Here is a 26,772-nt window from a genome sequence, read left to right as displayed (position 1 = left end):
TATGTAAACAACAATGTGTTTTATGGCGTTAATTAAATGTAGTTTCTTTCTAAACACAGTTCAACAACAATGTCAGATAATTTTACATCACCAATCAATTGACGCATAAGCCGTGGTGGCTTAGTGGTTTGACCTATCGCCTCTCAAACAGAGGGTCGTGGGTTCAAACCCCGGCTCGCACCTCTGAGTTTTTCCAAACTCATGTGCGGAATTACATTTGAAATTTACCACGAGCTTTGCGGTGGAGGAAAACATCGTGAGGAAACCTGCACAAACCTGCGAAGAAATTCAATGGTGCGTGTGAAGTTCCCAATCGCAGGTTAATGCAGGTTTCCTCACGATGTTTTCCTTCACCGCAAAGCTCGTGGTAAATTTCAAATGTAATTCCGCACATGAATTTCGAAAAACTCAGAGGTGCGAGCCGGGGTTTGAACCCACGACCTCCAACGTTTGTCCAACGATTCTCACTATACAAGCGCCAACTAGCGCCACAAAAAGCCACATCATCGGCTAATGGTATCAAATATCCTATTTTATCATAAAGATACAACATACAATAAATAAAAAAATCGATGATTCTACTTGACAGTAATATTTTTTTCTAATAAATAATGATGAAAATGAGTATAAATTAATGATAATGGCACACCTACTCAATTCCCATAATTTAACGTGAACAAAAAAAAATAACCTATCATTAATCTATTCTATATTTAATGCTTATTTTATAGCATAGAAAATATTTTGGAATTGTTTTTATTTAGAGTGACAACTGTCAAATATAGGCGGTGAGTTAAAATCAATTCGTTTGTTTCATTTGTGTAGTGCGCTGGTAAAATCTGGTCATGTCAAATTCAGAAAAAAATACAATGTACACTGTCTAATGTAGACAAAAGAGTCAGAATGACTGCCAAGATATGTACAGTCAACGTCATAAATAAGTGAACAGTTTTGTACCTTGTCACTGTAACTCATGTTTGAAAAAGCCATACGAAATCATGTAACGACTGAAAGCGACAAGGTACAAAAGTGATCACTTATTAATGACGTTGCCTGTACCTATGAAATGGAAAGTGTCGGCTGCATTATTGATAATTGGAAAGTAGTAAGTTTTTTTTTCCCAAACGTTTATATTTCACAGTTATAGTAAAAAAAGTCCATTGGATTTGGATAAATATAAACATTAGGTAACTTACAGATTTTCGTCATAAATATTTACCTATAAATATACACTTCAGGGTGTTTAGTGTAAACAAACTTCAAAATACACGTAACATTAAATTTAAGTTTTATCCATGACCATTTTATCAAATAATAATTGCCATATTATTTTTAAGAATAACTATAGACTGAGGATTTGTACTGATGTATAGCTGATTCCCTATCCCGCGGGAATTTCGAAAAATCCTTTCTTAGTGCGTGTTTACGATTCAGAAGGAACTCAAATGCAAGTTTCTAGCTCCATGGCTTATTAATTGATTGATTCTGGTGACCATTGGCGCCCTTATTTGAAACATTACGTTGTCTGGCTGCAATGTAAGTATCTTTTTTAAAGGATATCAAATCAGTAGCCTTAATATGGGCTAAAGTATAATACAGGTTTTTTTTTAACACCCTGTAGATTAGATACACATATTACAAATAATTTTAATAATTTTCCAAAGATGTTCAGATTTGTTCTTTATTTAACAACAATAGGCGAGAAATGCTTAAATATTGATTTTCGAATGTACTGTAACCCACTTTTTCCGCTTGGCTATATTTCTAAAATAAATTAAAAAAGTGTGAGAGCCGTATAACTAAATCTATTTTTCGGGACTTATTATATATTGAGCTGTTATTTATAAATGAGTTTTTATAAGTTTTTATTTACTATATCGTCACTACTTAAAAAAACTCTTAAGTATCTCAAAATCATTATCTTACTAAGTGAACTTTCTGAGTATGCTTCAAGGTTCACTTTAGTTTACATGCCGATTTCAAATACGATTTTTTTAAAGCGTGACGATATATTCCTTCGAAGAAACGTGAATTGTTTGACGCGTATCTTTGCAAACCTCGCGATGCTCGTCTTTCAAACCACACTTTTGGCAATTCTCTACTTGCCAGGCCTCGGCAGTAATGTACTATTATTTATCGCTTTGAGTAGAAACAAAATAACATAGAGAAGTGTACATATAGTCAACGTTCTATTCAATTCCAAATCCAATAGACAGTCGAACTTTATCAAAACCGGGCTAGCTTACGGCTATGTTCAGTACACCTACACGTTTATATACAGGACCTGTATTACTCCTTACATGCTATTAACAAGAAAATCTAGCTACATTAAAAAAAACTGCAAGATATGTGCCTGAATAAAGAAATGATATAATAAGAAATAGAATTCAACATCCTATTATAATTATAATCATAATGTAAATGAGAAAATCGCAAAATAAATGTAAGAAAGTAATATTGGCATATCATTGGACTATATGTACCAATAGATTAAACTAGTTAATCTAATTATTTATATATTATTGCCATACATATGTATAGGATAATGACACTTATTTATAGCGCTATACGGGCGTGAATAGTTCTAGTTATTTGGCAGTGTAGTTCTTCACAGCTTGGTCCTGAGAAGAAAAAGGAGGACTCAAATTAGATGCCTCAAAAATGGGATACAGAAACATAGGTCGGGTCTTGGGTGTTTTAAGTATGTATCTATCTATATAATTATATTTATCCGTTGCTTAGTACCCATAATACAAGCTTTATATATATAGGTATGTTCGGTCTAAGATCCGAACTTGATAAAATCTGCACCGGTCTGATAATAGAATGAAATGTTTTTTATAATAAATTTAGCATATTAGAAATGGATTTGCTAAGAAAATCCTGGACAGGCTATTTTTAATTACGTTAAAAAAATGATTTTTAATAAATTTTTGTTGCATCATCGAGATAATAAGAAAATTTTATGTGACTTAAAGTATAAACCTAAAAAAGTGTAGACGTTGGGTTTGCTATTGTTTACCTGGACGAACAACTGGGTTGCCAGGTATAAACTTAAACAGTTATGTCGATGCCAGTTACTTTCACTTGATTAGATAATAGAATAAATTGCATATCAACGTTGTCTTTGTTTTACTGTGAACACGTTGATATAGAGTTGTCTGCATTTAAATGACAAGATTTCATATTTCTAAGACTATAATTTGATTCGTTCTCTGTATTCTGTTTGGAAAGAGAAAAACGCTGATATTTTTGAAATTTCGCTAGAACTATTAATTAATTTATTTAATTTTTTTTAAGATGTGCTTATTCTAAAAGGGCATAACTCCAAAACTACCACACAATAGATCCATCACTTTTGTCTAGTCTCTTAAAAAAAAAGATCACGTAAATCTGACGTAGACGTTGCATAGAGAGAGACGTTGTTAAAATTATGACAGCTCCTTTTTCTGGTGAAAAAGGCAAAGGAAATATATCTATTCCATGGTAGTGTTGGCAAATTCAGACATATTATTTCAATTTTTTGTATTTATTTAAATATGGAGAAATCAATAATAATAAATATTTTCCCATGTTCAGGAGGCAAAACTCTTTCGATTCCTGTAGTAATTTACAGGTCTGTAATAAAATGAAATCTTGTCAATTAAAAATCATTAAATATTAATAAGAAAAAAAATAGCCTGTCCAGGATTTCCTTAGCAAAACCATGTTTTATATATTTTCTAATATACTAAATTTATTATAAAATACATTTCATTCTATTGACAGACCGGTGCAGATTTTTTCAAGTTCGAATCTTCTACAAGTTTAGGCTGTTAAGTTTGCATCGACCCGAAGGGTCGAAACTACACAAAAGTACTGTTTCTGTGTCGATTAATATTGCGAAAAAAACGCGATTGTGAATATAAGATTCAGTAAAAAAGCATATTGGAAAAAAAGCGAACGGAAATTTAGCTACTATACACTGTTTTTATCCAATACATTAAAAGTGTAAACAAACCGATTTCATCTAAATTTTTGTATAAAAACCCACTGTATCGAATCAATAACATCTAATATACAAAATTCTCGTGTCACAGTGTTTGTGACCAAACTCCTCCGAAACGGCTCGACCGATTGTTATGTTATTTTTGTACATTCGTTAGGTCTGAGAACAGGACGGAGTCGCGGGCACCAGCTAGCATTCATCTATAACTCGTGTCCTTTAACTAGATGTCTAATCACTTTTTTCACCAAAATTCACTTGATTTTGATCAGCTGACCAAATGCTAGTTTCCCCCCACTTATTTAAAAAAAAAAACAATATTTTGTGGGATGTGGTAGCGTCGGCCGCCGCCGCCTGTGTGCGTGTGTGTGTGTGTGTGTCTCACCGTTATAGGAAGAGCACGGGTCGCTCGCAGGCGTCGGAGCCGCTGCTGTGGGAGCGCCGGCCGCCGCCGCCGCCGTCGGCCGCCGCCGACGCCCCCGACCCGCTCGACGCTGACTTCACTTCGTTCTCTCGCGTGCCTGCTAACAAAACATGCTGTTCATTCAACTGTTTATTAGCGAATTGTAACTGCGTTTTGAAAATGGCCCTCCGTGTCCTAGCAGGCGGGGTTTAGAAGCGTGTTCTTGCGTCATTTGACTGACATAGGACATTGCAACACGCGAGCAAACGATTCCCTGCTTTCTTTCTGACGACCAGATGGGCCTAGTGGTTAGAGAACCTGACTACGAAGCTTGAGGTCCCGGGGTTCGATTCCCGTGTCGGGGCAGATACCCGTATGAAAAATACGAATGTTTGTTCTCGGGTCTTGGGTGTTTAATATGTATTTAAGTATGTATCTATCTATATAATTATATTTATCCGTTGCTTAGTACCCTTAACACAAGCTTTGCTAAGCTTACTTTGGGACTAGGTCAATTGGTGTGAATTGTCCCGTGATATTTATTTATTATTATTTCTGAATTTTTAACCAATCAACACGCACGAAAATGATTCGTATCTGAATCATAATATAATAATAGTAGATTATTGTCGTGGCCTGGAAGTAGACAATTGCTGGCTGAGTATGAGCTTGCGAGTCCGTTTAACTAATACGAAGCCAGCAATTGCTATTCCAGCCGAGACTAATATAAAGCTTTTCTCAAATGGTGAATAATTCTGAAATAGAATAAACTATTTTTTTTTTGTTAGCCTATTTTTGTGTCCCACTGTGGGATGGCGGGAGCTCGCCTTTGATAGGCAGAAGTGGAGCAAGAGAGGAGAGGCCTTTGCCCAGCAGTGGGACACAAAAAATATATTAATTTTTTCTTATGCTACCCCGCCTTTTTTCATTTAAAATAAACTGCAGGTGTATTTTTGTACCGAAAACACCACAAGCTGTTTCAGACCCAATAAAAGAAGTCCGGAGTTCCAACAAAATATCTGGTACCGGCCATTAGACTGGGCTGTATACAACTTGTGCCAACATTTCCATGGCCTTTTTAACTTAAAAAAATTGTGACTGATTGCAGGCGCGCTAATTTATTATTGTCGAGCTAGCGCGCCTGCAATCTTTTTAACTTTTTAATTTTTCGCTGACCATAAACTATGCACTTCACCTTCTGATATGTAAAGAATAATGTCAACTTTTACGGACATTTTTGAGATAAAACTATGTAATGTCCTCGCAATCGAAGTGAAAAGCAGTGTAAAACTCTAGCATTAAACCCATTTTCCCCTCGACGTGTCTATCCACCCTCGTTTTACCGGCTCGAGTGGCTATATGAACGTCTTGGTACAAATAGCTCGTTTTATGCTCTTGTTGTACAATCTACTATTTCACCAATATTGCGTGAACATAAAACGTTTTTTGATTCCACGTCCATAAGTTTGGTGAAACCATAATCCCGTTCTGTTTATAACACAGTAAGATTCCAACTCGCGGTCGAGCAGTTAGTGTAAGCACTCACCGGTGTGTTCTTTAGCGGTGAGGTGGTCGGAGCCGGCACTGGAGCCCCCGCTGCCTGATAACACGCTCTCTTCCCTGTTGTACCTGCAACACGGTGATTCAAATGGGTTCAAACACGCAAACACGAGAAGCAACAAATAAGTATCTAGTCGTGACATAACTATTGTACGCAACGTCAAAAAACTCGTGGCATCTTCTCACGTTGTACGCTACGCTCTCATCGTAACCCACGCCACTCGCCTTTTCTCGCCCCTCTTATACAAATATTATTGACTAGTCCGGCGACAATATGTTGCGTGTACTGACCCGTATATGGTGTGTTCGCTGGTCACGCAGGACGTGTATTTGAACGGTATGGGCTGGTACCCGTACGAGCCCGCGTACGGCATGTAGCCCGGGCCCATCATGCTGGAAAAAGACAATACCGTTAGTTAGTCCTCTACACCGTTTAGCATTAAAAAAAAAAAACTGCTGTGGCGCGAACATGTCTGAGGCAGACTGGGAGCCCTGGGAGGGCATTCCCTTTGGGGAGCAGCGTGTCTTGCTCACTAGGGGCGGGGCAGCGTGTCCCGCTCACTTGGAACAGGGCAGCTTGTCTCACTTGGGGCGGGGCAGCTGTCTCACTCACTTGGGTGGGGCAGCGCGTCTCGCTCACTTGGAGCGGGGCAGCGTGCCTCACTCGTGGTGGGGCAGCGTGTCCCGCTCACTTGGAACAGGGCAGCTTGTCTCACTTGGGGCGGGGCAGCTGTCTCACTCACTTAGGGTGGGGCAGCGCGTCTCGCTCACTTGGAGCGGGGCAGCGTGCCTCACTCGTGGTGGGGCAGCGTGTCCCGCTCACTTGGAACAGGGCAGCTTGTCTCACTCGGGGCGGGGCAGCTGTCTCGCTCACTAGGGGCGGGCAGGCGTGCCTCACTCGGCGCGGGGCAGCGTGTCTCACTCACTTGGGGGAGCAGCGTGTCTCGCTCACTAGGGGCGGGGCAGCGTGTGTCACTCACTCGGGGCGGGCAGCGTGCCTCACTCGGGGCGGGCAGCGTGTCTCACTCACTTGGGGGAGCAGCGTGTCTCGCTCACTAGGGGCGGGGCAGCGTGTGTCACTTGGGGCGGGGCAGCGTGTGTCACTTGGGGAGGGGCAGCTATCTCACTCACTTGGGGGAGCAGCGTGTCTCGCTCACTAGGGGCGGGGCAGCGTGTCTCACTCACTCGGGCGGGGCAGCGTGCCTCACTCGGGGCGGGGCAGCGTGTCTCACTTGGGGAGCAGCGTGTCTCGCTCACTAGGGGCGGGGCAGCGTGTGTCGCTCACTAGGGGCGGGGCAGCGTGTGTCACTTGGGGAGGGGCAGCTATCTCACTCACTTGGGGGAGCAGCGTGTCTCGCTCACTAGGGGCGGGGCAGCGTGTGTCACTCACTCGGGGCGGGGCAGCGTGTGTCACTTGGGGTGGGGCAGCGTGTCCCGCTCACTTGGAACAGGGCAGCGTGTCTCACTCGGGGCGGGGCAGCTGTCTCGCTCACTAGGGGCGGGGCAGCGTGTCTCACTTGGGGAGGGGCAGCTATCTCACTCACTTGGGGGAGCAGCGTGTCTCGCTCACTAGGGGCGGGGCCAGCGTGTCTCACTCACTCGGGGCGGGCAGCGTGCCCTCACTCGGGCGGGCAGCGTGTCTCACTCACTTGGGGGAGCAGCGTGTCTCGCTCACTAGGGGCGGGCAGCGTGTCTCACTCGGGCGGGGCAGCGTGTCCCGCTCACTCGGGGCGGGGCAGCTGTCTCACTCACTTGGGGGAGCAGCGTGTCTCGCTCACTAGGGGCGGGGCAGCGTGTGTCACTCACTCGGGGCGGGGCAGCGTGCCTCACTCGGGCGGGGCAGCGTGTCTCACTCACTTGGGGAGCAGCGTGTCTCGCTCACTAGGGGCGGGGCAGCGTGTCTTACTCGGGGCGGGGCAGCGTGTCTCACTCACTCGGGCGGGGCAGCGTGCCTCACTCGGGCGGGCAGCGTGTCTCACTCACTTGGGAGCAGCGTGTCTCGCTCACTAGGGGCGGGGCAGCGTGTCTTACTCGGGGCGGGGCAGCGTGTCTCACTCACTCGGGGCGGGGCAGCGTGCCTCACTCGGGCGGGGCAGCGTGTCTCACTCACTTGGGGAGCAGCGTGTCTCGCTCACTAGGGGCGGGCAGCGTGTCTCACTCGGGGCGGGCAGCGTGTCCCGCTCACTCGGGGGGGGCAGCTGTCTCACTCACTTGGGGAGCAGCGTGTCTCGCTCACTAGGGGCGGGCAGCGTGTCTTACTCGGGGCGGGGCAGCGTGTCTCACTCACTCGGGGCGGGGCAGTTGTGCCTCACTCGGGGCGGGCAGCGTGTCTCACTCACTTGGGGAGCAGCGTGTCTCGCTCACTAGGGGCGGGGCAGCGTGTCTCACTCGGGGCGGGGCAGCGTGTCCCGCTCACTCGGGGCGGGGCAGCTGTCTCACTCACTTGGGGGAGCAGCGTGTCTCGCTCACTTGGGGCGGGGCAGCGTGTCTCACTCGGGGCGGGGCAGCGGTCTCACTCACTTGGGGTGTGGCAGCGGCGCGAGCGTGTCGGAGGCGAGGCTGTCGCTGTCGGGCGGCCGCAGCCGCAGCGCCGCCATGTCGCAGCACAGTTCGCCGGCCACGTAGTAACACTGCTCCGAGAACGTTATCTTGTTCACCGTGTGACGTATGAAGCCCGCCTGCAAACGCAAACAGAACAAACCTAAATTACGAATCCGCAAACTATCCCGTCCTATTTTAACCTCAGTCCCCTTCTTACCTTTCATAAATAAATATCATGGGACACTTGACACCAATGCGGGCTATCGCGAATGAATTCGCCGCTAGAGGCGCTAGTGTAGCGTGAGGTCTCCGAAATGTCAAATCTCATAGTTTTTGGGTGAGCTACGCGGGTTTATTTATAATAAGATTTTTTTTGTGAATATTTTGCATAACCTGAAACTAATTATGGCAATTATGCATAACGGGGCAATGAATGTCTGTGTTTTGAGACAGTTTTGTATTTCGGAAACTTTTGTCCTGTCTTTTTTTCCGAACAAAACGGGACTAAGCAACACTGTGGTTGCTGGATATTTTTATGGTACGGTTTTAAAGTGTTTTAAATATGATTTTAATCTAAACTTTGTTTTAACGCCCGTAATAACAGACTCTGAAAGCCACACTTAAAAACCTCACGCAACAGTGCGCCATCTAGTGAGACAAAAAACGATAGCCCTCATTGACCTAGTCCCAAACTAAGCAAAGCTTGTACTATGGATACTAGGCAACGGATAAATGTCCTTATATATAGAAAAATACATATTAAACATCCAAAATCCTGTCTCTCCTATGAGCGTGTGCAAATGATTTCGTGTCATCAGTCTAACCTGAAGCTTGTGTAAGATATATTTGGAGCTATTGGCCTAACCTTAAACATGTGTTTCACGTAAATGCCTACCTTTAGCATGTGTTTACCTTGAGCATATATTTTATGAAAAGGACCTTGAGTATGTATAAACAATACTGCCCTCCTAAGCCAAAAGGCATTATCTCAAAAAAAAAACGCTTTTCTGTCGTTTACACCATGTGATGCAGAATGTTTTAAGCTACACAATAGTATTTTTTGAGATGGCGCCTTTTGGCTTAGAAGGGCAGAATAGGCCTGAGAATTTGTTTAGATTTGGCCTGATCTTGAGCATGTTTTACTTAAAGGCCTGACCTTGAGCATTTGTTTAGTTAGCCTGGCCTTGAGCATTTGTTTAGTTGGCCTGACCTTGAGCATTTGTTTAGTTAGCCTGGCCTTGAGCATGTTTTACTTAAAGGCCTGACCTTGAGCATTTGTTTAGTTGGCCTGACCTTGAGCATTTGTTTAGTAAGCCTGACCTTGAGCACGTTTTACCTAAAGGCCTGACATTGAGCATTTGTTTAGTTGGCCTGACCTTGAGCATTTGTTTAGTAAGCCTGACCTTGAGCACCTTTTACCTAAAGGCCTGACCTTGAGCATTTGTTTAGTTGGCCTGACCTTGAGCGTTTGTTTAGTTGGCCTGACCTTGAGCATTTGTTTAGTTGGCCTGACCTTGAGCACGTTTTACCTAAAGGCCTGACCTTGAGCATTTTGTTTAGTAAGCCTGACCTTGAGCATTTGTTTAGTAAGCCTGACCTTGAGCACGTTTTACCTAAAGGCCTGACATTGAGCATTTGTTTAGTTGGCCTGACCTTGAGCATTTGTTTAGTAAGCCTGACCTTGTGCACGTTTTACCTAAAGGCCTGACCTTGAGCATTTGTTTAGTAAGCCTGACCTTGAGCATTTGTTTAGTAAACCTGACCTTGAGCACGTTTTACCTAAAGGCCTGACATTGAGCATTTGTTTAGTTGGCCTGACCTTGAGCATTTGTTTAGTTAGCCTGGCCTTGAGCATGTTTTACTTAAAGGCCTGACCTTGAGCATTTGTTTAGTTAGCCTGACCTTGAGCATTTGTTTAGTTGGCCTGACCTTGAGCATTTGTTTAGTTAGCCTGGCCTTGAGCATGTTTTACTTAAAGGCCTGACCTTGAGCATTTGTTTAGTAAGCCTGACTGAGCACGTTTTACCTTAAGGCCTGACCTTGAGCATTTGATTAGTTGGCCTGACCTTGAGCGTTTGTTTAGTTGGCCTGACCTTGAGCATGTGTTTAGTTGGCCTGACCTTGAGCGTTTGTTTAGTTGGCCTGACCTTGAGCATTTGTTTAGTTAGCCTGGCCTTGAGCATGTTTTACTTAAAGGCCTGACCTTGAGCATTTGTTTAGTTAGCCTGGCCTTGAGCATGTTTTACTTAAAGGCCTGACCTTGAGCATTTGTTTAGTTGGTCATACCTTGAGCATGTGCGAGGCGTACTTCCTGGCGTCCCTGCGGTCGCTGACCCCGGCCACGTGCTGCAGCACCCAGTCGACGACGTCGGCGCCGATGAACGCGTTCGGTATCGTGATCTTGAGCCACATGCGGTCGCGGATCTCGAGACCTGCAACCGACCACACCGGTCACCGACACAATACAATACCGATCTGTGCACTGACAAACTATAAAATAGTAGATTGTACAACAAGAGCATAAAACGAGCCATTTTACCCGAGACGTTCATATATATGGATAGACATGTTGAGAGGAAAATTGGTTTAATGCTAGAGTTTTACACTCGGCTTTTCACTTCGTTGAGAGGAAATTAAATAGCAACAGTGGAAACAATAATTCACTTTCTATAACTTTTATTTTTTATGCATTATTATAATATTTTTTTTTTTTTTTTATTGATGTATTATGATTAATTATGCATTTATGATTAGTTTGATTGATTTTTAGTTTTATATAAATAAATTAATATTTAAAAAATATGTAGAAACTTTTGTTTGTGGCTTTTAACACCTGATTACGTTGGTCTTAAATTGGTCTTAGACGAAGATTTTATTTTATGCACTAGAGCATTAAAAGTAATTTTATGTCGCCTTAAATGACACTCGCCGCCGGAGTCGTCGTCGGTGCGCTACCACAGGTTACGTAATATTTATCAAAAACTACATCACAATTAAAAAAAATATAATATTAAATAAGGTTTCCGCACTGGGCCCGCGTGGGAACTACGGCCCAAGCCCTCTTGTTCTGAGAGGAGGCCTGTGGGCTAGCAGTGGGACGTATATAGGCTGGGATGATGATGATGATGATTAAATAAGGTTTAAAATTTTAATTAAATTAAAAGAATAATTTGTATTGTCAACTGAAAAAAAAAAATTTGACAAAATTTTAGTGATTAAAACCAAACTCAATTTCGAAAGCTTTCATTTATTATGCTTACAATTACAAAGTAATCCATTATATTCGGGATCCTGGCTTTACGAGCTTCATCCCAGCCTAGTTACATCCCACTGGTGAGCACAGGCTTTCTCTCAGAATGAGAGAGCTTGGACCGTAGCTCCCACGCGGGCCCAGTGCGGATTGCGAACTTCACCCATACCAATTACTTCACAGGTATGTGCAGGTTTCCTCACATTGTTTCCCTTTACCGTAAAGCGATAGGTCAAACCAATAGGCCACCACGGCTTTTTTCCCAACTGTTCCCTAAGGAAGAAAATGTAAACTATTCAGGATTATGTTCCAGGACAATCCTTTAGGAATCTGTAGGTTGGGTTAGGTTTGTTTTATAAAAATCCTCCGAAGTACCTACACACCTACAGTTTAAAAAAAAAACGTTCGCCCATATGAAACAGTTGGGAATGTATAATAAACCTTTCATTTGGGAAAAAAAAAAACTAGGGAACTGAATTCACCTAACAAACGGTTCATTTGCGACGACCAGTTCATAACCCGATCATCCGTGACCCCCCCTCACCTGAGTCGGGCATCAGCATGGCCCTTACGACGCGCGCCATGTCGCAGTTGACCGAGAGCGGGGGCTGCGCGCCGCACGGCAGCGTGCTGGCGTCGGAGGCGCCGCGCGAGGAGGCCGAGGACACCGGCAGCGCCGACAGCGACGGCGGCGGCGGCGGGTACGCCTCGCGGAGCGCCTGCGTGTGCGCCACCCATGCGCCTACACACAAACAACAATCAACAACAATTCGTCATTATCATAGCTTCTACAGACTCACGCGAGAAGTCTTAAAAAAAATTTTTCTTAAAAAAAAAAAAAAAAATGTCATTGTTACTCCTAAATAAATGTATTATAGTATCAATGAATTTTTAAGTGATGACAATTTATAATTATTAATATTGTTTTAATGTTATGACTTTGAATTTTGATGGACTGTTTTTAATTTAATTTAATTTAATTTATTTTTATAGTGTTTTGATTATTATTATTTTTTATGACATATTTATATTGTTTTTTTTTTTTAATGTTTTTTTTTTCTTTCTCTTCGACTGATATATGTATGCAATTATAAAAGAAAAAAAAAAACTGAAATTTTGTACGCCATGTGGCAAAACATACAGGGTTCTATATTTTTTTATTTTATCATCTCTACATCTGTACCTATGTTTGACAAATAAACTATTCTTATTCTTATTCTTATCTTGCGAGAAGTCTTGCCGAGAAATTGCGCGAGAACCGAGAAGGCATCTACACTCATGCGACCTTCTCATTCGCATTCTCGTTCGTTATCCGGAATGGGCGACAGTGCAGCGGCTTTGGTTTTGTGTGCATTAGCATATTATAATCTTCAAGAATGTGATACCGTTCTCGTTCCTCGCCCGAGAAACCTTTTGAAAATACCGACACCGATCGGAGAACATTCACGCTTCTCGGGGGTTCTCTAGTGAGTCTGTAGACGCTATCACATTATAGACGACAAAGAAAATATAGTGAAAAAATTACTTTGCTAATTAATTAAAACAATTTCTTTAGTATTGTATTACTTCGCTCACCCGCGACCTTATAGCTGGGCGTTTAAAAAAAAACAATGTATTTAATTTTTTCATACAAATTTTAAAAGTAAGTTATGAGTATTTCTCATAAAGTTGTCCCGCCATGAAATTGCACCATGTACCTAACATATTTATAAGTAATACTAACAACTGATGGATCCTAGTTATCTGAATAAATAAATTTTATTATTATTATTATTATTATTGACAAGAAATCAGTTTTGTCAAGAAATTATATTATTAACCTTAGGGATGAGATCATAAAACAAACTACATAAAACATCCAAAATTTCTTGACTTCAAGAAAACATCACAAAATCTTGTGAAGACAAAATCGTAATTTTGTAAGTAAATCAAAGCTTCCTATCGGATCCAACAACAAAGATTATCTGACTTTTTATCACTTCTACCACAAGGTTTTGTATATATTTAAAAACAATATTACTTATTTTTTGTGGTGAAATAGCGTCAGGATTTTTTTTTAAATGGACATCTTTTTGCGAAATTGTTGGACATTTTTTGAGCTATCGGAAACAATTGTGCTCTTGATTCTGTGTGAAAAACCATATTTTTTCTAAAATTGAAAAAAGGCATTTTTTTATGAAAACGCCCTGCTATGTTTATGCAAGAAATGTGTGTTCATACAGTTCCTCCACCTCCACACACTAAGAACACGTTGTAATACGGAAAGATTTGAATAAAAAGTCCACTCACCAGGATCTATAGGTCTGACAGGCTCCGTCCGTGGTATAGTGAAGTACCCTTTCGGGTTGGGGTCCCAGCACTTGGCCACAACCAGCTTGATGGGCCCCGGCTTCTGCACCACTTCCCGGAGCACCCTCACTGCCTCGTCATTGGTCATGTCTTCGAAATTCACATCATTCACCTGAAAGTAAATGGGAAACATGATTTGACTACTGTAAGAATAAATATCATGGTACACTTGACACCAATTGACCTAGTCCCAAATTAAGCAAAGCTTTTACTATGGCTACTAGGCAACGGATAAACATACTTAAATAAAATAGATACATACTTAAATACATATTCAAAATATCGAATTTAAATACAATTCAGAACAAAATTCTGTTTTTGGTAGCTTCTCATTCCTGTTTTAATTTTTTTTTAATGGATGATACTATAATGTGTACCTACACATGAGTGCCAGCAATAGGGCTCCATTTGTATCTTTCAGGTATGAAACCCTAAATATCCAAAAATCACACTTAGTTTGCACAAACTTATTTTTTCCCCGACTTTTTAATTTGTATGGAACCCTCAGCGCGCGAGTCCGACTCGAACTTGACCGCTTTCCAGGTACACATTACAACAGGCTTTTTTTTTAAATCAATACAACTTTCAAATGAATGTGATAATTTGAATAGAGCAATGGGATGCCATAAAATAGACCCTTTTCCACAAAACTTGAAACCATGACATTGTCTTGTACAATGAATGAGTGTATGAAAGGTCTACCTGCATGGAACTGAAGGAACCTATTCAAATTTTGATAGTAAACATTTTTTTTTTTTTGGTTTCTGAGATGAGGGAGTCCTCATGTACTTTATAGAGAACAAATGAGAACTTTATGAGCACTAATCATTCATTGAATAAATAATTTTAATATGTATATACTTGTGTTTACCTGCGGCTTTGCACACGTAAATCATTGGATCCAGCAGCTGAATTGAAATTTAGGGATTTTTGAAAATTCCCATGGGAATTCCCGAAAATTAAATCGTTGTTTTCATTGATGTTACATTAAAAACAATCATGTCAAATTTCATGACTAAGCCTAGCAGTTGTTGTTTCGAGATTTTAACCTTATCCCGTGGGAATATCGGGATAAAAAGTAGCCTATGTTTTATTCCAGATGTCCAGCTATCTACATAACAAATTTCATCCAAATCCGTCCAGCAGTTTCAGCGTGAAGAAGTAACAAACATACTCACTCACTCACAAACTTTCACATTTATAATATTAGTAGGATAGGATAACATCATTTGTAAAAAAAAGTACACTCAGGAGGCTAAAAAGCTTCACTATTGCTGAATATACATAACTTCTTATCCATGAGGTAATTTCGAAAATCTTGTTCCCTTGTCCACAACATAACTTTAAGGTGGCTTGTATTTTAAATTTCAGCTTTCTAAGTAACCGTGTTTCTAGAAATAAAAACCTATATTCTGTCATTAAACACTGAATGTGTTAGAAAGGGACAGTGCCATGTAACACATGCATTCAGTATGAATGCTCATTATATTATAGCAGAGTATTTTTCCCATGGCAATAAATATATCCTGTTGTCATCAGTCATGATTATCTTGTTATGAGAGACATAATGTGAGCATTGTGTTACCACATGGCCACATGGTGTGTTGTAAGGTACTAAGTAGTGGCTTGGTACCAAAACAACTCTTTAAGGTTCAAATTTTTAGGGTTCCATAATTCAGTCAGTGAAACCAGGACCATTATAATTAATAATAAAAACGTCTGAACCAATTTTAATGAAACATAGCTAAGAACCACAACAAGAAAACAGTTCTTAGTAAAAAAAACGCATCAAAATCAGTCCATTTGTTTGAGAGCATTGTAATGCCACAGAGAGACATTGGCAACAAATTTATTAACCACTCTTTTCTGCATTGGGTTTAATAAAAAGATGTTTCAGTACAAATTTCTGGGGGATTCAAAACCTATAGTTTTATAAATTATTTTTTGTAGGTTGATAAATTTTGTTTAATTATTTTCACTAGTAAATTCCACAAAGGTGAAGCCACAGACATAAGATAGTCTATATATTGAAAAGAGGGTTTGCAATCGTTGACAGACTGGACATGGCTGGTATATGTGATGGATGTTTGGTTTTAGTCCTTTTATAAAACAAATTGTCTTTTGTGTTCCAATAGTTGTGTCAAAATACCTTTTACAACAAACATAAATGTATATTTTCTGTTCACACCTGCTAGGTTTGCTATGCACACATAGTGCTAAATAGATTTCAGGCAGAATCTAGACTTGTACTTTTTATCAGTATAAACACAGAAATAGGCATCAAACTGTACTAACCTGTAAAATCATGTCTCCGGGCTCTATCCTTCCATCCAGAGCCACAGCACCACCCTTCATAATGCTGCCAACGTAAATGCCTCCGTCACCACCTTTATTTGACTGTCCCACTATCGAAATACCCAAAAAATTCACAGTATCCATGTTTAATGTCACCGTAATAATATGCATGGACATGGTAGAATCCGTAATAGAGGAGTATGAGCTGGTACGGGACATGACTTGGGGTCGTTTTCTTCTCCGCTGAGGCCTTTTCCGATTGCTGACTTGAAGATGGGACACACTGCTGCATTCTGTTAGTGCTCGGTCAACAGAGGCGTTCGTGTGACGGCCCGTGGTCGTCGTGATTTCCGATTGGCTGTCAAATAAGCTAGTAGAGTCGAGGTCGGAGCTAAGAACGGAAGCAGTTTCGTATTCCAAACCATGGTTCCCGTATTTTGAATGTCCGTTGATTCGCAAGCCTCTGTATTTGTACTTGTCGCAGGACGCCCTGTGTCCTGGACGGGAGCTTATCGTGCTGTCGGTGTCCGTGCAGGTGTCCCGCGTCAGGGGCGCCGACGGAGCCCCGTGGGCGGCAGGCTTCCCCTTCCCCGCATTGCTATCCGTGCACTGCGAAGCCCCGTCAGACGGATTGGAACCCTCCGCAGACACGAGCCACGACACCACGCGCCCGTTGAAACACGGCAGATGAGCATTATCATCAACAATTTCCTCTTTAACAACACCGAAATCATCGTCCATGGACTTGAAGAAAAATTTATAGTTCGGCCTATTCAACTGATTCTTAAAGTCGATTAACGTCACTTTCTCTGGCGATATCGGAATTTTAACTAAGTACGGCGTTTCCTCGTCGTCTATGTAGTAAATAACTTTTGTTTCCTCCATTTTAGAGCATTTATTATTGATAAAAAACAACACCCTACGATCTATAAATATCAGTCGCCATCACAAAATATGGCGATAAAACTAGTTCCGTTTTCTGCCGGCGCGTGGCGCTGGCAAAGTATTTTCACTTTCTTGTCCGAATTGGATCGGTAATTTCTGTAACTCAAGAAACTTTATGTAACTCACTAATAATTTTCAATTTACGACACATGCTTAAAAATTCTAGCTTTTGAGTATGATGTCAAATGTAATCTGATAAGTATTCAGTTACTTGAAAAGGGGCTGCAATACGGAATCACTATATTAGCTACATTTCACGAAGCATGTAAGGAAATCGTGCCTTCCATAATCAAAATTGAGAAAAATATATAATATATTTGAGTAATTTTTAAATTTTATGATACTAACTAAACTATACTAAATTATAAAAAAAACAGTTACTTATATTATATTAACATATCCCGTGTAACGGAGCGTTATTTAATATTGCCATTAGTAAAATTACCCAAAAAAAGGGTTTATTAATCATAAGCCATAATAATGAATTCATTTCATGCATGCTGTACTGTAAGCAGTGTTCCACACTTTAGTTATATATTTATGCATTAATATTTAAAATATTACTATGGTAAATGAAACATTAAATTTAAAAGACTAGAGATGCGACTTCCGATGGGAAGTGGTTTTACTGCTATGGTATCTAGGAGTTGTCAAATTATTAAAAAAGTTAACGTCAAAGTCAAACGTCAAATTTTCATAACATTCTCACGTGTTGTGATCAACGCGGAGTCGTGGAGATTATTAAAAAGTTTAATTAAAGCTAAACTAGATGTAAATACTCAAAAATGCAAATAAAACAGGAGGATAAAGAACTAGATATATTCGTCGGTACAAAAATCGGCTCATTCAAGCGTAAGTAGCTTCACAATATTCAAAACAAAGTATATCGGCATGTTCGAGTTTTCCGGCCGTAAATGAAGTATCGCAGTTTTTTACTCCACGACTTATTTAATTCCATTATTTTACTACTGAAACATTATTTAATTCCATTATAATTACTGAACTACTGAAATCTTTTCCAGATGTAAAATACCACACAAATGTAACGAAAAACAACAAGAAATGCATAGAAAACCTTGTAGATATTAAATCTCTGCAGAAACATGAAGGCATTACGTGCATGGAATGGGGCAACAAGGAACAAACAGAAATATTGATAGGAAAACAGAATCAAGAGGTAAAACAAAACATAGAACTCTTTATTTAGCCGTAGTTGGGTAAAAAGAGGTTATTTCTTGCTTGAGAATGAATTAAGATTGCATTTTTTATCTAGATATCTAGACACACCCTATAGCATTGCTTCGCAGATTTCGACTGACATGGTACAGTATTGAAACTACAAACTAACTAACTGAGGGATCTTTAAAAAGCGAACTTATCAACGGACCTATGATACCCCTCCGTGTTGACAGGTATCCTGGGCAGCGGTGATTGCTTCCCATCAGGTTACCCGCATGCTCGTTTGCCCCTCTTATATATAAAAAAATAAACAAAATACGTTATTTATAGAAGGCTAATTTAAATTTTATGCATTTAATGGCACAACTAAAAAAAAAAAAAACTTGCAGATTCGGTACTGTATATTGCGGCAGTCAATTTATTATTATTATTATTATTTAAATAATACACTAGCACCTCTTAGAGCTGATGCGTGTGCATCACTGCACTTGTGTTTTTAGTCTTTCTTTTGTGCTGATTTGTGTCTTTTTTTTGATTTGTGCTGGCTTCCTCACAATGTTCTCCTTTACCATAAAACTTGTGCTAAATTTCGAATGTAATAATTGAATTCAACTTCAACTGCTAAATAAAGTCTAGTTATATTTAAATAATTTCAGATCCAGCAATACACAACAGATGGGTTGTTCCCTCGGTCATACACTGCTGACTTTGGGAAAGGTCACGTGGTGGGGTTGGGCGCTGCCACCGGAGGCTCGTGTCCGCTCTGTCTGGCGGAGTCGTCAAGATATGGAGCAAGAAGAACGAGGTTCTGATCGACACGGGGGGCAAGCTGGATCGCATGAGAGTGTGCGGGGAGGATGAGGTGTTTGCTACAGGTAATTTCTAATTTAACAGTTTTTTTTTATTTTATTCGACTGGATGGCAAACGATCAAGTGGGTCTCCTGATGGTAAGAGATCACCACTGCCCATAGACACTCGCAACACCAGGGGGATTGCAGATGCGTTGCCAACCTAAAGGCCTAAGATGGGATACCATGGGATACCTCAAGTGCCAGTAATTTCACCGGCTGTCTTACTCTCCACGCCGAAACACAACAGTGCAAGCACTGCTGCTTCACGGCAGGATTAGCGAGCAAGATGGTGGTAGCAATCCGGGCGGACCTTGCACAAGGTCCTACCACCTGCAAAAGAGAGAGAGTGGAAAAAAACATGAAACAAATTACGAGAACATGTAGGTGTCAATATTCCAATATTCCAAGTTTAGATATATTTAAATGATATTGTAACGGATAACTCACGTCTTAAACCGAGTTTAGCTCGACATGTTTCGGGCTATTTCGTAGCTCTTCTTCTCAGGAGCACGCGACTCGGCGGCTGCCGCAACACGCACACCCGTTAAGACGTGAGTTATCCATTACAATATCATTTAATATGAGTGAGTCCCACGGTAGTTTCATGTTTAGGTATATTTTGTACCTTAAATTTAACCATTATAGTTTTCCTTGTAAGTTTGATATACTTACTACCATCCTGAATTTTTACAAATTTTTCCACCCACCGGTTTAGATTTTAGAGGGGGGGGGACGCTCGATTTTAATGAAAATTTGCACTTTAAAGTTGAATATTTTGCAAACATATCACTGAATCGACAAATCGTTTTAGCAACCCCCCAATGGTTTTAAAACACCTATCTAACGATACCCCACACTACAAGGTTGGATGAGAAAAAAAAATCACCCCCACTTTACGTTTATGGGAGGTTGGGAGGTACTCTAAAAATTTTTTTTAAATAAACCTGCTGATGTAATACTTGAATGAACCTCGAATTTGAAATTTTAAAGCAAGAAATAGGATATAATGCAATTTACATATGAACTTCCAGGTGGTGAAGAGAACGACCTCAAAATGTACCGTCTGGGGGAGCCCGAGCCTGTCTTCAGCGCTAAGAACCTCCGCACGACTGGCTGCAGCTGCGGCAACCGCTCTGGGTGACCGACCTGACCTTCCTGCCCGGGGAGGGCGGCCATCTCGCTGCCGTGTGCTCCCGCTATGGATACATCAGGTGGGATGAATCACAAACTTTGGAGGGCACTGAGCCGGGCGGTACTAGTAATAATAATAATAATAATAATAAATTTTTATTTCAGATAATTTTTACAATCATCTATATAAGTATAAGTATTTTGGTTAGTGTGTAAAATAAATGCTTAAATTCTATGTTAGTAAAGACTTACAAAGATAACTATAACTATTAGCTAGTGGCACCTATAGCCTATAGTGATGCCACTCGAGTCGGATTTTGTGACTCGAGTCACTCTAGTAATATCGGGCGCGGCGCACTCCGCGATATAGGTGCGATTCTGTAAGTATCAAAACAGTCCACGCCGGCGTGGGTTAACTCACTAGGGCTATGAGCACCGCCCGGCACGCACGCTCTCGCTCGAACTAGTCGCGCCGCGTAACGCTACGTGTAGCTGCGTGATTTTCGTGAAACTGGTTCACAATGAGTGCAAAAAAATATTGCATTCATATTTATTTTATTTGTATATTCATATTCTGTACATAACATTACACTAACTAACCCTATTCTGTTCGAAACCATATTAAGTGCGAGTGTGACAAAGAACAGATAGGTAATTCACGATTTACCAATGCCCAATGCGGGCGTACAAAACCTTTGAGGCAGCCGACGACGCATTCGGCACGCGACCTTGTACAGTCACCAGCATTAATATCTGCCACAGCGGAGCGTGCAAAATTATCTGACACGTCCTTCCGGCCCTAGAAATAGAGTCGTATAAGATATTTATGCACGCTTGTTGTGTCAGATATTGGTGCTGGTGACTGTACAATGACCGTCGGAGATCGTAGGCGCGTCAATTTAAAAATGCTACAAAACTAAGTATTTGTCCGAATTTACTCTTAAGTTATATGCGAGTATTATTTTTTATTGATTTACAACCCTATCCTAAACCAAAACGTTGGTGCTGAATAATAACGACCTTCGCGCGCAGCACTAGAGTTCAATGTTGCTTGGTGGTGCGCGGTGATTTTGCTAATAAAAATTACGTAGGCATATAAAATGGCGGCTTTCGTCAACATCAAAAGAGAGAACCTTCTGTACCTGTACTATTACTTATTCTGTGGTAATATCGAAAACGCTTCAGAGTCATCTTTTACTTACTTTTATTATTATTATTTAATTCAGAGTTGTGGCTAACGCTCATTTAGAGGCATAGCGAGACTCGAACCCTTAAGACTTCAGTGTCTTATAGACTCGACTATATTTGAGAATCAAATTGGCTTATTTTATGCGTATGGGTGGTATGGATGCAAGAAGGTGAAGGTTTTGCAGGTGGTAGGACCTCGTGCAAGGTCCGCCCGGATTGCTACCACCATCTTGCTCGCTAATCCTGCCGTGGAGCAGCAGTGCTTGCACTGTTGTGTTTCGGCGTGGAGAGTAAGGCAGCCGGTGAAATTACTGGCATTTGAGGTATCCCAGGCATGCTAGGTTTAAAACTCGTCGATCGGATCCGGAACACCGCCCTGCGCTCCATGACCCAAATCACTGATGTAGGTCGATCGGCGTCTAAGCTGAAGTGAGACTGGGCTGGCCATGTGTGCCGCATGCCAGACGAGCTTTGGGCCAAGATAACCAACGAGTGGATGCCCACCAACTCGAAAAGGCGACCTGGCAGATCTAGACGGCGATGGCGGGATGAACTGGACTTCTTCTTGAGGGACTGGCCCTTGTATGCAGGGCACAGAGAGCAGTGGATATATTGGGGGGAGGCCTTTGCTCAGCAGTGGGACAGAATAGGCTAACAATAATAATAATAATAATTGAGGTATCCCATCCTAGGCCTCTAGGTTGGCAACGCATCTGCAATACCCCTGGTGTTGCCGATGTTTATGGGCGGTGGTGATCTCTTACCATCAGGAGATCCACTTGCTCGTTTGCCATCCAGTCGAATAAAAAAAAAGAAAAGAAACCTTCTTTGCGGCCTATGAGTAGTTAAGCCTCGAGTCTTTAATCCTCGAAATGAGCGTTTATCACAAAACTACTCCTCAGTCCATGATTTAGTCGTGTCTAATTTAAATGGTCAAATTTTTTGTCGCTTTTGTTTTCCATTTTTTTTGTGCTAATCTGTGGAAACCTTATATAGGCTTTGCATTTACATGTTTTGTAATCCACCTGTAATAGCTAATTTAAGCTGTTGGTTTTTGAATAAAATAAATATATAATTCCACCCAGGCTTTCTATTATTTAACCGTCGATTAGAAAGTTTGTGCTTTTTTTTTCAGACTATACGACACTCGTGCGCAGCGGCGGCCCGTGTGCAACATCCAGCTGGACAAAATGGCCGCCACCTGCATCGCGCCCGGCTTCGACTCGCGGTCGGCTTACTGTTCTTATTTAAATAGATTTATATACATAGATTTCGACCAAATAGCCAAGCGGTTACAGAACCTGATTGAGCATTTCTAAAAAAGTTTGTACATTTGATTTATAATAAATTGCAGGTATGTAGAGTGAACGATACTGAGTCGTAATAACATAGGAAATTTCCTTTTTTGTTACCAAAACTCTATGGATTTGCGGTAACAAAAAAGGAACTTTTCATACAAATTAATTGGGACATTTCGGGAGACTATGTTGTTTAAACTCAGTATCGTTCACTCTATCTACCTGCAAATTTTTACCCAAATCGGAGTCGCAAATCAAATGTACAAACTTTTTTAGAAATGCTCGATTATGAGGCTGTATTTCCACCACAGATGTGTGAAGAATGTGTTCTTTATGAACATACCCCGGGACTTTCGGGGCACGGATGATTGACATTAGCCAAAGAGTAGGTATCGAGTTAAAAACAGAGTGCACTCTAGCTGGTTTCTACCTAATGAATAATTAATGCCATTAAAAAGCTACAGGGTTCAAGCCATCAGCGGCAGTTCAAAAATCGTTTATAAAATTTATCGAGATATTTCCAAATTAAATTTGAGCGTAAAAGGAAAAAGCATTTTTATTAAATTGAAGTTGGTTTTAAAAAAGAATTTTTGCTATAGCACACTAAATATTATAAATGAAACGGATACAAAATTCAGATCTATTGTCAAGATGACATTAACATACGGTTGTATGTAACAGCGCCATCTAGCGGATCCAATTATGTTTCCAAACCATCGACCAACGTTGTTATGCAGGTGTTAGGACCTTGTGCAAGGTCCGCCCGGATTGCTACCACCGTCTTGCTCGCTAATCCTGCCGTGAAGCAGCAGTGCTTGCACTGTTGTGTTTCGGCGTGGGGAGTAAGACAGCCGGTGAAATTACTGGCGCTTGAGGTATCCCATCTTAGGTCTCTAGGTTGGCAACGCATCTGCAATACCCCTGGTAGGTGTTTATGGGCGGTGGTGATCTCTTAACATAAGAGACCCACTTGCTCGTTTGCCATCCAGTCGAATAAAAAAAAACAATTATTATTAGTGAATATTTTTCTAGGCAAATATAAAATAACTAAGTTATTGTAAGTGTGTGGGGATGTGGTTTTAGACGACCAGATGGCCTAGTGGTTAGAGAACCTGACTACGAAGCTTGAGGTCCCGGGTTCGATTCCCGTGTCGGGGCAGATATTTGTATGAAAAATACGAATGTTTGTTCTCGGCTCTTGGGTGTTTACTTATGTATTAAAGTGTATCTATCTATACTATATTTATCCGTTGCTTAGTACCCATAACACAAGCTTTGCTAAGCTTACTTTGGGACTAGGTCAATTGGTGTGAATTGTCCCGTGATATTTATTATTTATTTATTTATTTTATTATGTGGTCTATAACGGACAGTTACGAAACCCATGTACATTTTGTATGGGAAAATGATTTTTCCTTTTATTTTATTTTTTCGTCAATTTTCCAATATTTTTAATAATTATTATCCTATTCCTTACGAAGACAAATCCAAAAACACAAAAATCATAAAAATTGGTCTAGCCGTTCTTGAGTTGTAAATGTTGTAACTAACACGACTTTGTTTTATATATATGTTATGTTTTAGATTATTATTTATATAAATTCTGTGTTTCCATTCCAGGCAGGTGTTTGTAGGCTTCGGTCGCGGGCAGCTTCACGCGGCGGACTTTAGAGTGTCCCGGCTGGACAAGGGTTTCAAGGGCAGCGCCGGCGCCGTCGCCTGCGTTGCGGCTGCCCACGGGATGCTCGTCAGCGCCAGTCTCGACCGCCATCTGAGGGTGCACTGCTATAAAACCAAGGAATTGCTGTACAAGGTAACTAACGGCGGGCGTTATAAAAAAAGTGTACCATTTCTTTCAAAATGTATTTAATTTTTTTCATACAATTTTTGAGTCAGTTTTGTGACGCACATACCGAGTGTATGAAAAAAAAAGTCACAAAACTGTCAACTTTGTTTGGGACGTTTTTTTAAACTATCTAAATCGATTGTTCTTAATTCTGAGTAGGAAAAACCATATTTTTTTTTAAACGGTACACTTTTTTGTGAAAAAGGAGAAGAACCAATAATGTTTTTTTTCCGTTTACCCAAATTTTAAGAAACGGATCCTACTTTTTTTTTAACCCCCGACGCAAAAGGAGGGTGTTATAAGTTTGAGCGCCATGTGTGTCTCTGTGTGTGTCTGTCTGTGGCACCGTACCTCTTAAACGGCTGAACCGATTTGAATGCGGTTTTTTTAAAGCAGGTTTTCTAGCGATGGTTCTTAGACATGTTTTATCAAAATCGGTTCAGCCGTTTTTGAGATATTGAACTTTGAAGTGACAATGGTTTTCCAAATTTTTATTGGTTAGGTTATTTTACTAATAAATGCTCAGATAATTGAAGATCATAACATAACAAGTAAAGTTCATGAATGGTGAGCTATATTCTATAAAGCATTGAATTATAAAGCTGTCCATTATTTGGGTACTATGGTCAATCAATCAATCTGGGTCCAAAATGGGTCCCACTGAAAAACAGCGTTGTAGCTTGCCACAACATTATGCTGAGTGGGCCCCAATTTATACTATTCGATGTTTTTTTTTTTATTATTATCGAGTATGTGTAAATAAATGTCTCTCTCTCTCTCTCTCTCTCAATCAATATCATTTATTGTAAGATTGTTTTATTGGAATCTTTTTGTATTTTTTTCTCTCTTCTCACTCTCATCCCGTCAGTTTGTATTTTCAATCATTTATTGTGTTTAACATGTCCGTGGTTCTATCTATCTAATTTGTAAATGGTTTGCTTGTTGTAGCAATATCTGACATCGAAGCTGTCCTGCGTGCTGCTGCAGACAGAGGGCGCCACCCCGCTGCTCGCCGCGGGGGGGCCGAGGTTAAAGAGGAGGAGGTCAAGGAGGAGGAAGAAGCGGGCGATGACCTAGACCAGCTGTTTGATAATATGGAGACTGTGGGGTGAGCTATGTTCAAGGCTAGGATACCGGTTAAATTTCCAAACCGTTATTTTTAAACCGGTTTTTAAGGGAACATTTCCATAAAGTTCTAGTCAGGTTAACCGGTTTAGAACAATAAAAACCGGTTTATTCCGGCACAGGTTTAAACGTCGCCGCTCGCCGCCGGCCGGCCAGCTGTCACTCGTCGAATAAACCGGTTTATTTAGGTTATAGTTAAACCGAAATAAACCGGTATTTACCGCTATTTTATAAACCGGTTCCGAGCCTTGGCTATGTTACTTGCGAAAAAAATTATCCTTCCGATTAAAACTTTAGATCGGTGTCATAAAATTACAGGTATTTTTTTTATCAATTCGTGGGTTCGATTCCCGGTTCAGACAGGCGATTATTCAAAAATCTCTCCGTTCAGTAAAATTGTCTATCTACAATATTTAAGATACTTTCCCTCCGTGTTTCATAGCCGTGGGACATCCTGTAGAATATATATTTATTTTTTAGTGATGTACCTAAAAAGAAAAAGATGCCCCCAGTCGCGACGAAAGCCAAGAAGATGAAGCCGTCGCTAGAAGGCAGCACCGTAGACCTGGACGACCCTCTATCTGACGAAGTAACAGCCGAAACTGAAGAAGACAAGGAAGATGCCATCAAGAAGTTGTTGAGAAGTACGGAGAAGCAGAAAAGAAGGATGGAGAAGAAGAAGAAAGCGAAGAAGGCGAAAAGCGTGTTTCATAATGCTTAGAATAAATGAATTTGAAGATTTTGTGATTTTTATTCAAGTGATATATTTTTATTTATAACAATAAGCAATAAAACACAATACATTAAACATTTAAAAATATGACT

At 40.8% G+C, this 26,772-nt stretch overlaps 2 protein-coding genes across 3 annotated transcripts; one reads left to right on the top strand and one right to left on the bottom strand.

The window, feature by feature from the left end:
- Window positions 1-261: 261 nt before the first annotated feature.
- On the bottom strand, window positions 262-17,343 carry dsh (Segment polarity protein dishevelled). Of its 2 annotated transcripts, none has more exons than XM_074108171.1 (9): window positions 16,384-17,343; window positions 14,029-14,200; window positions 12,284-12,481; window positions 10,776-10,921; window positions 8,469-8,626; window positions 6,240-6,341; window positions 5,935-6,017; window positions 4,371-4,509; window positions 262-2,621 (listed from the first exon to the last, which is right to left on the bottom strand). In XM_074108171.1, exons 1-8 carry the CDS (start codon window positions 17,266-17,268, stop codon window positions 4,373-4,375), a joined length of 1,881 nt encoding a protein of 626 aa, XP_073964272.1. In that variant the 5' UTR covers window positions 17,269-17,343; the 3' UTR covers window positions 262-2,621; window positions 4,371-4,372. The 2 variants fall into 2 exon arrangements, with proteins under 2 accessions (XP_073964272.1, XP_073964273.1); XM_074108172.1 differs by having other exon boundaries at window positions 4,371-4,506.
- Window positions 17,344-17,987: 644 nt separating this feature from the next.
- Window positions 17,988-26,687, top strand: l(2)k09848 (WD repeat domain 74 lethal (2) k09848). Its single transcript, XM_074108173.1, is given in 11 exon segments — window positions 17,988-18,180; window positions 18,351-18,505; window positions 19,164-19,248; window positions 19,251-19,382; window positions 20,391-20,459; window positions 20,462-20,570; window positions 22,814-22,906; window positions 24,597-24,789; window positions 25,771-25,845; window positions 25,848-25,930; window positions 26,428-26,687. Coding segments are annotated over 11 exon segments (1,302 nt in total). The 5' UTR covers window positions 17,988-18,113; the 3' UTR covers window positions 26,669-26,687.
- The last annotated feature ends 85 nt before the right edge of the window (window positions 26,688-26,772 follow it).

The sequence above is a fragment of the Choristoneura fumiferana genome, chromosome 26 (genome assembly GCF_025370935.1).
Source record: "Choristoneura fumiferana chromosome 26, NRCan_CFum_1, whole genome shotgun sequence".
In the NCBI taxonomy this organism is placed as follows: domain Eukaryota; kingdom Metazoa; phylum Arthropoda; class Insecta; order Lepidoptera; family Tortricidae; genus Choristoneura; species Choristoneura fumiferana.
This window is presented reverse-complemented; position numbering and strand designations above follow the sequence as displayed.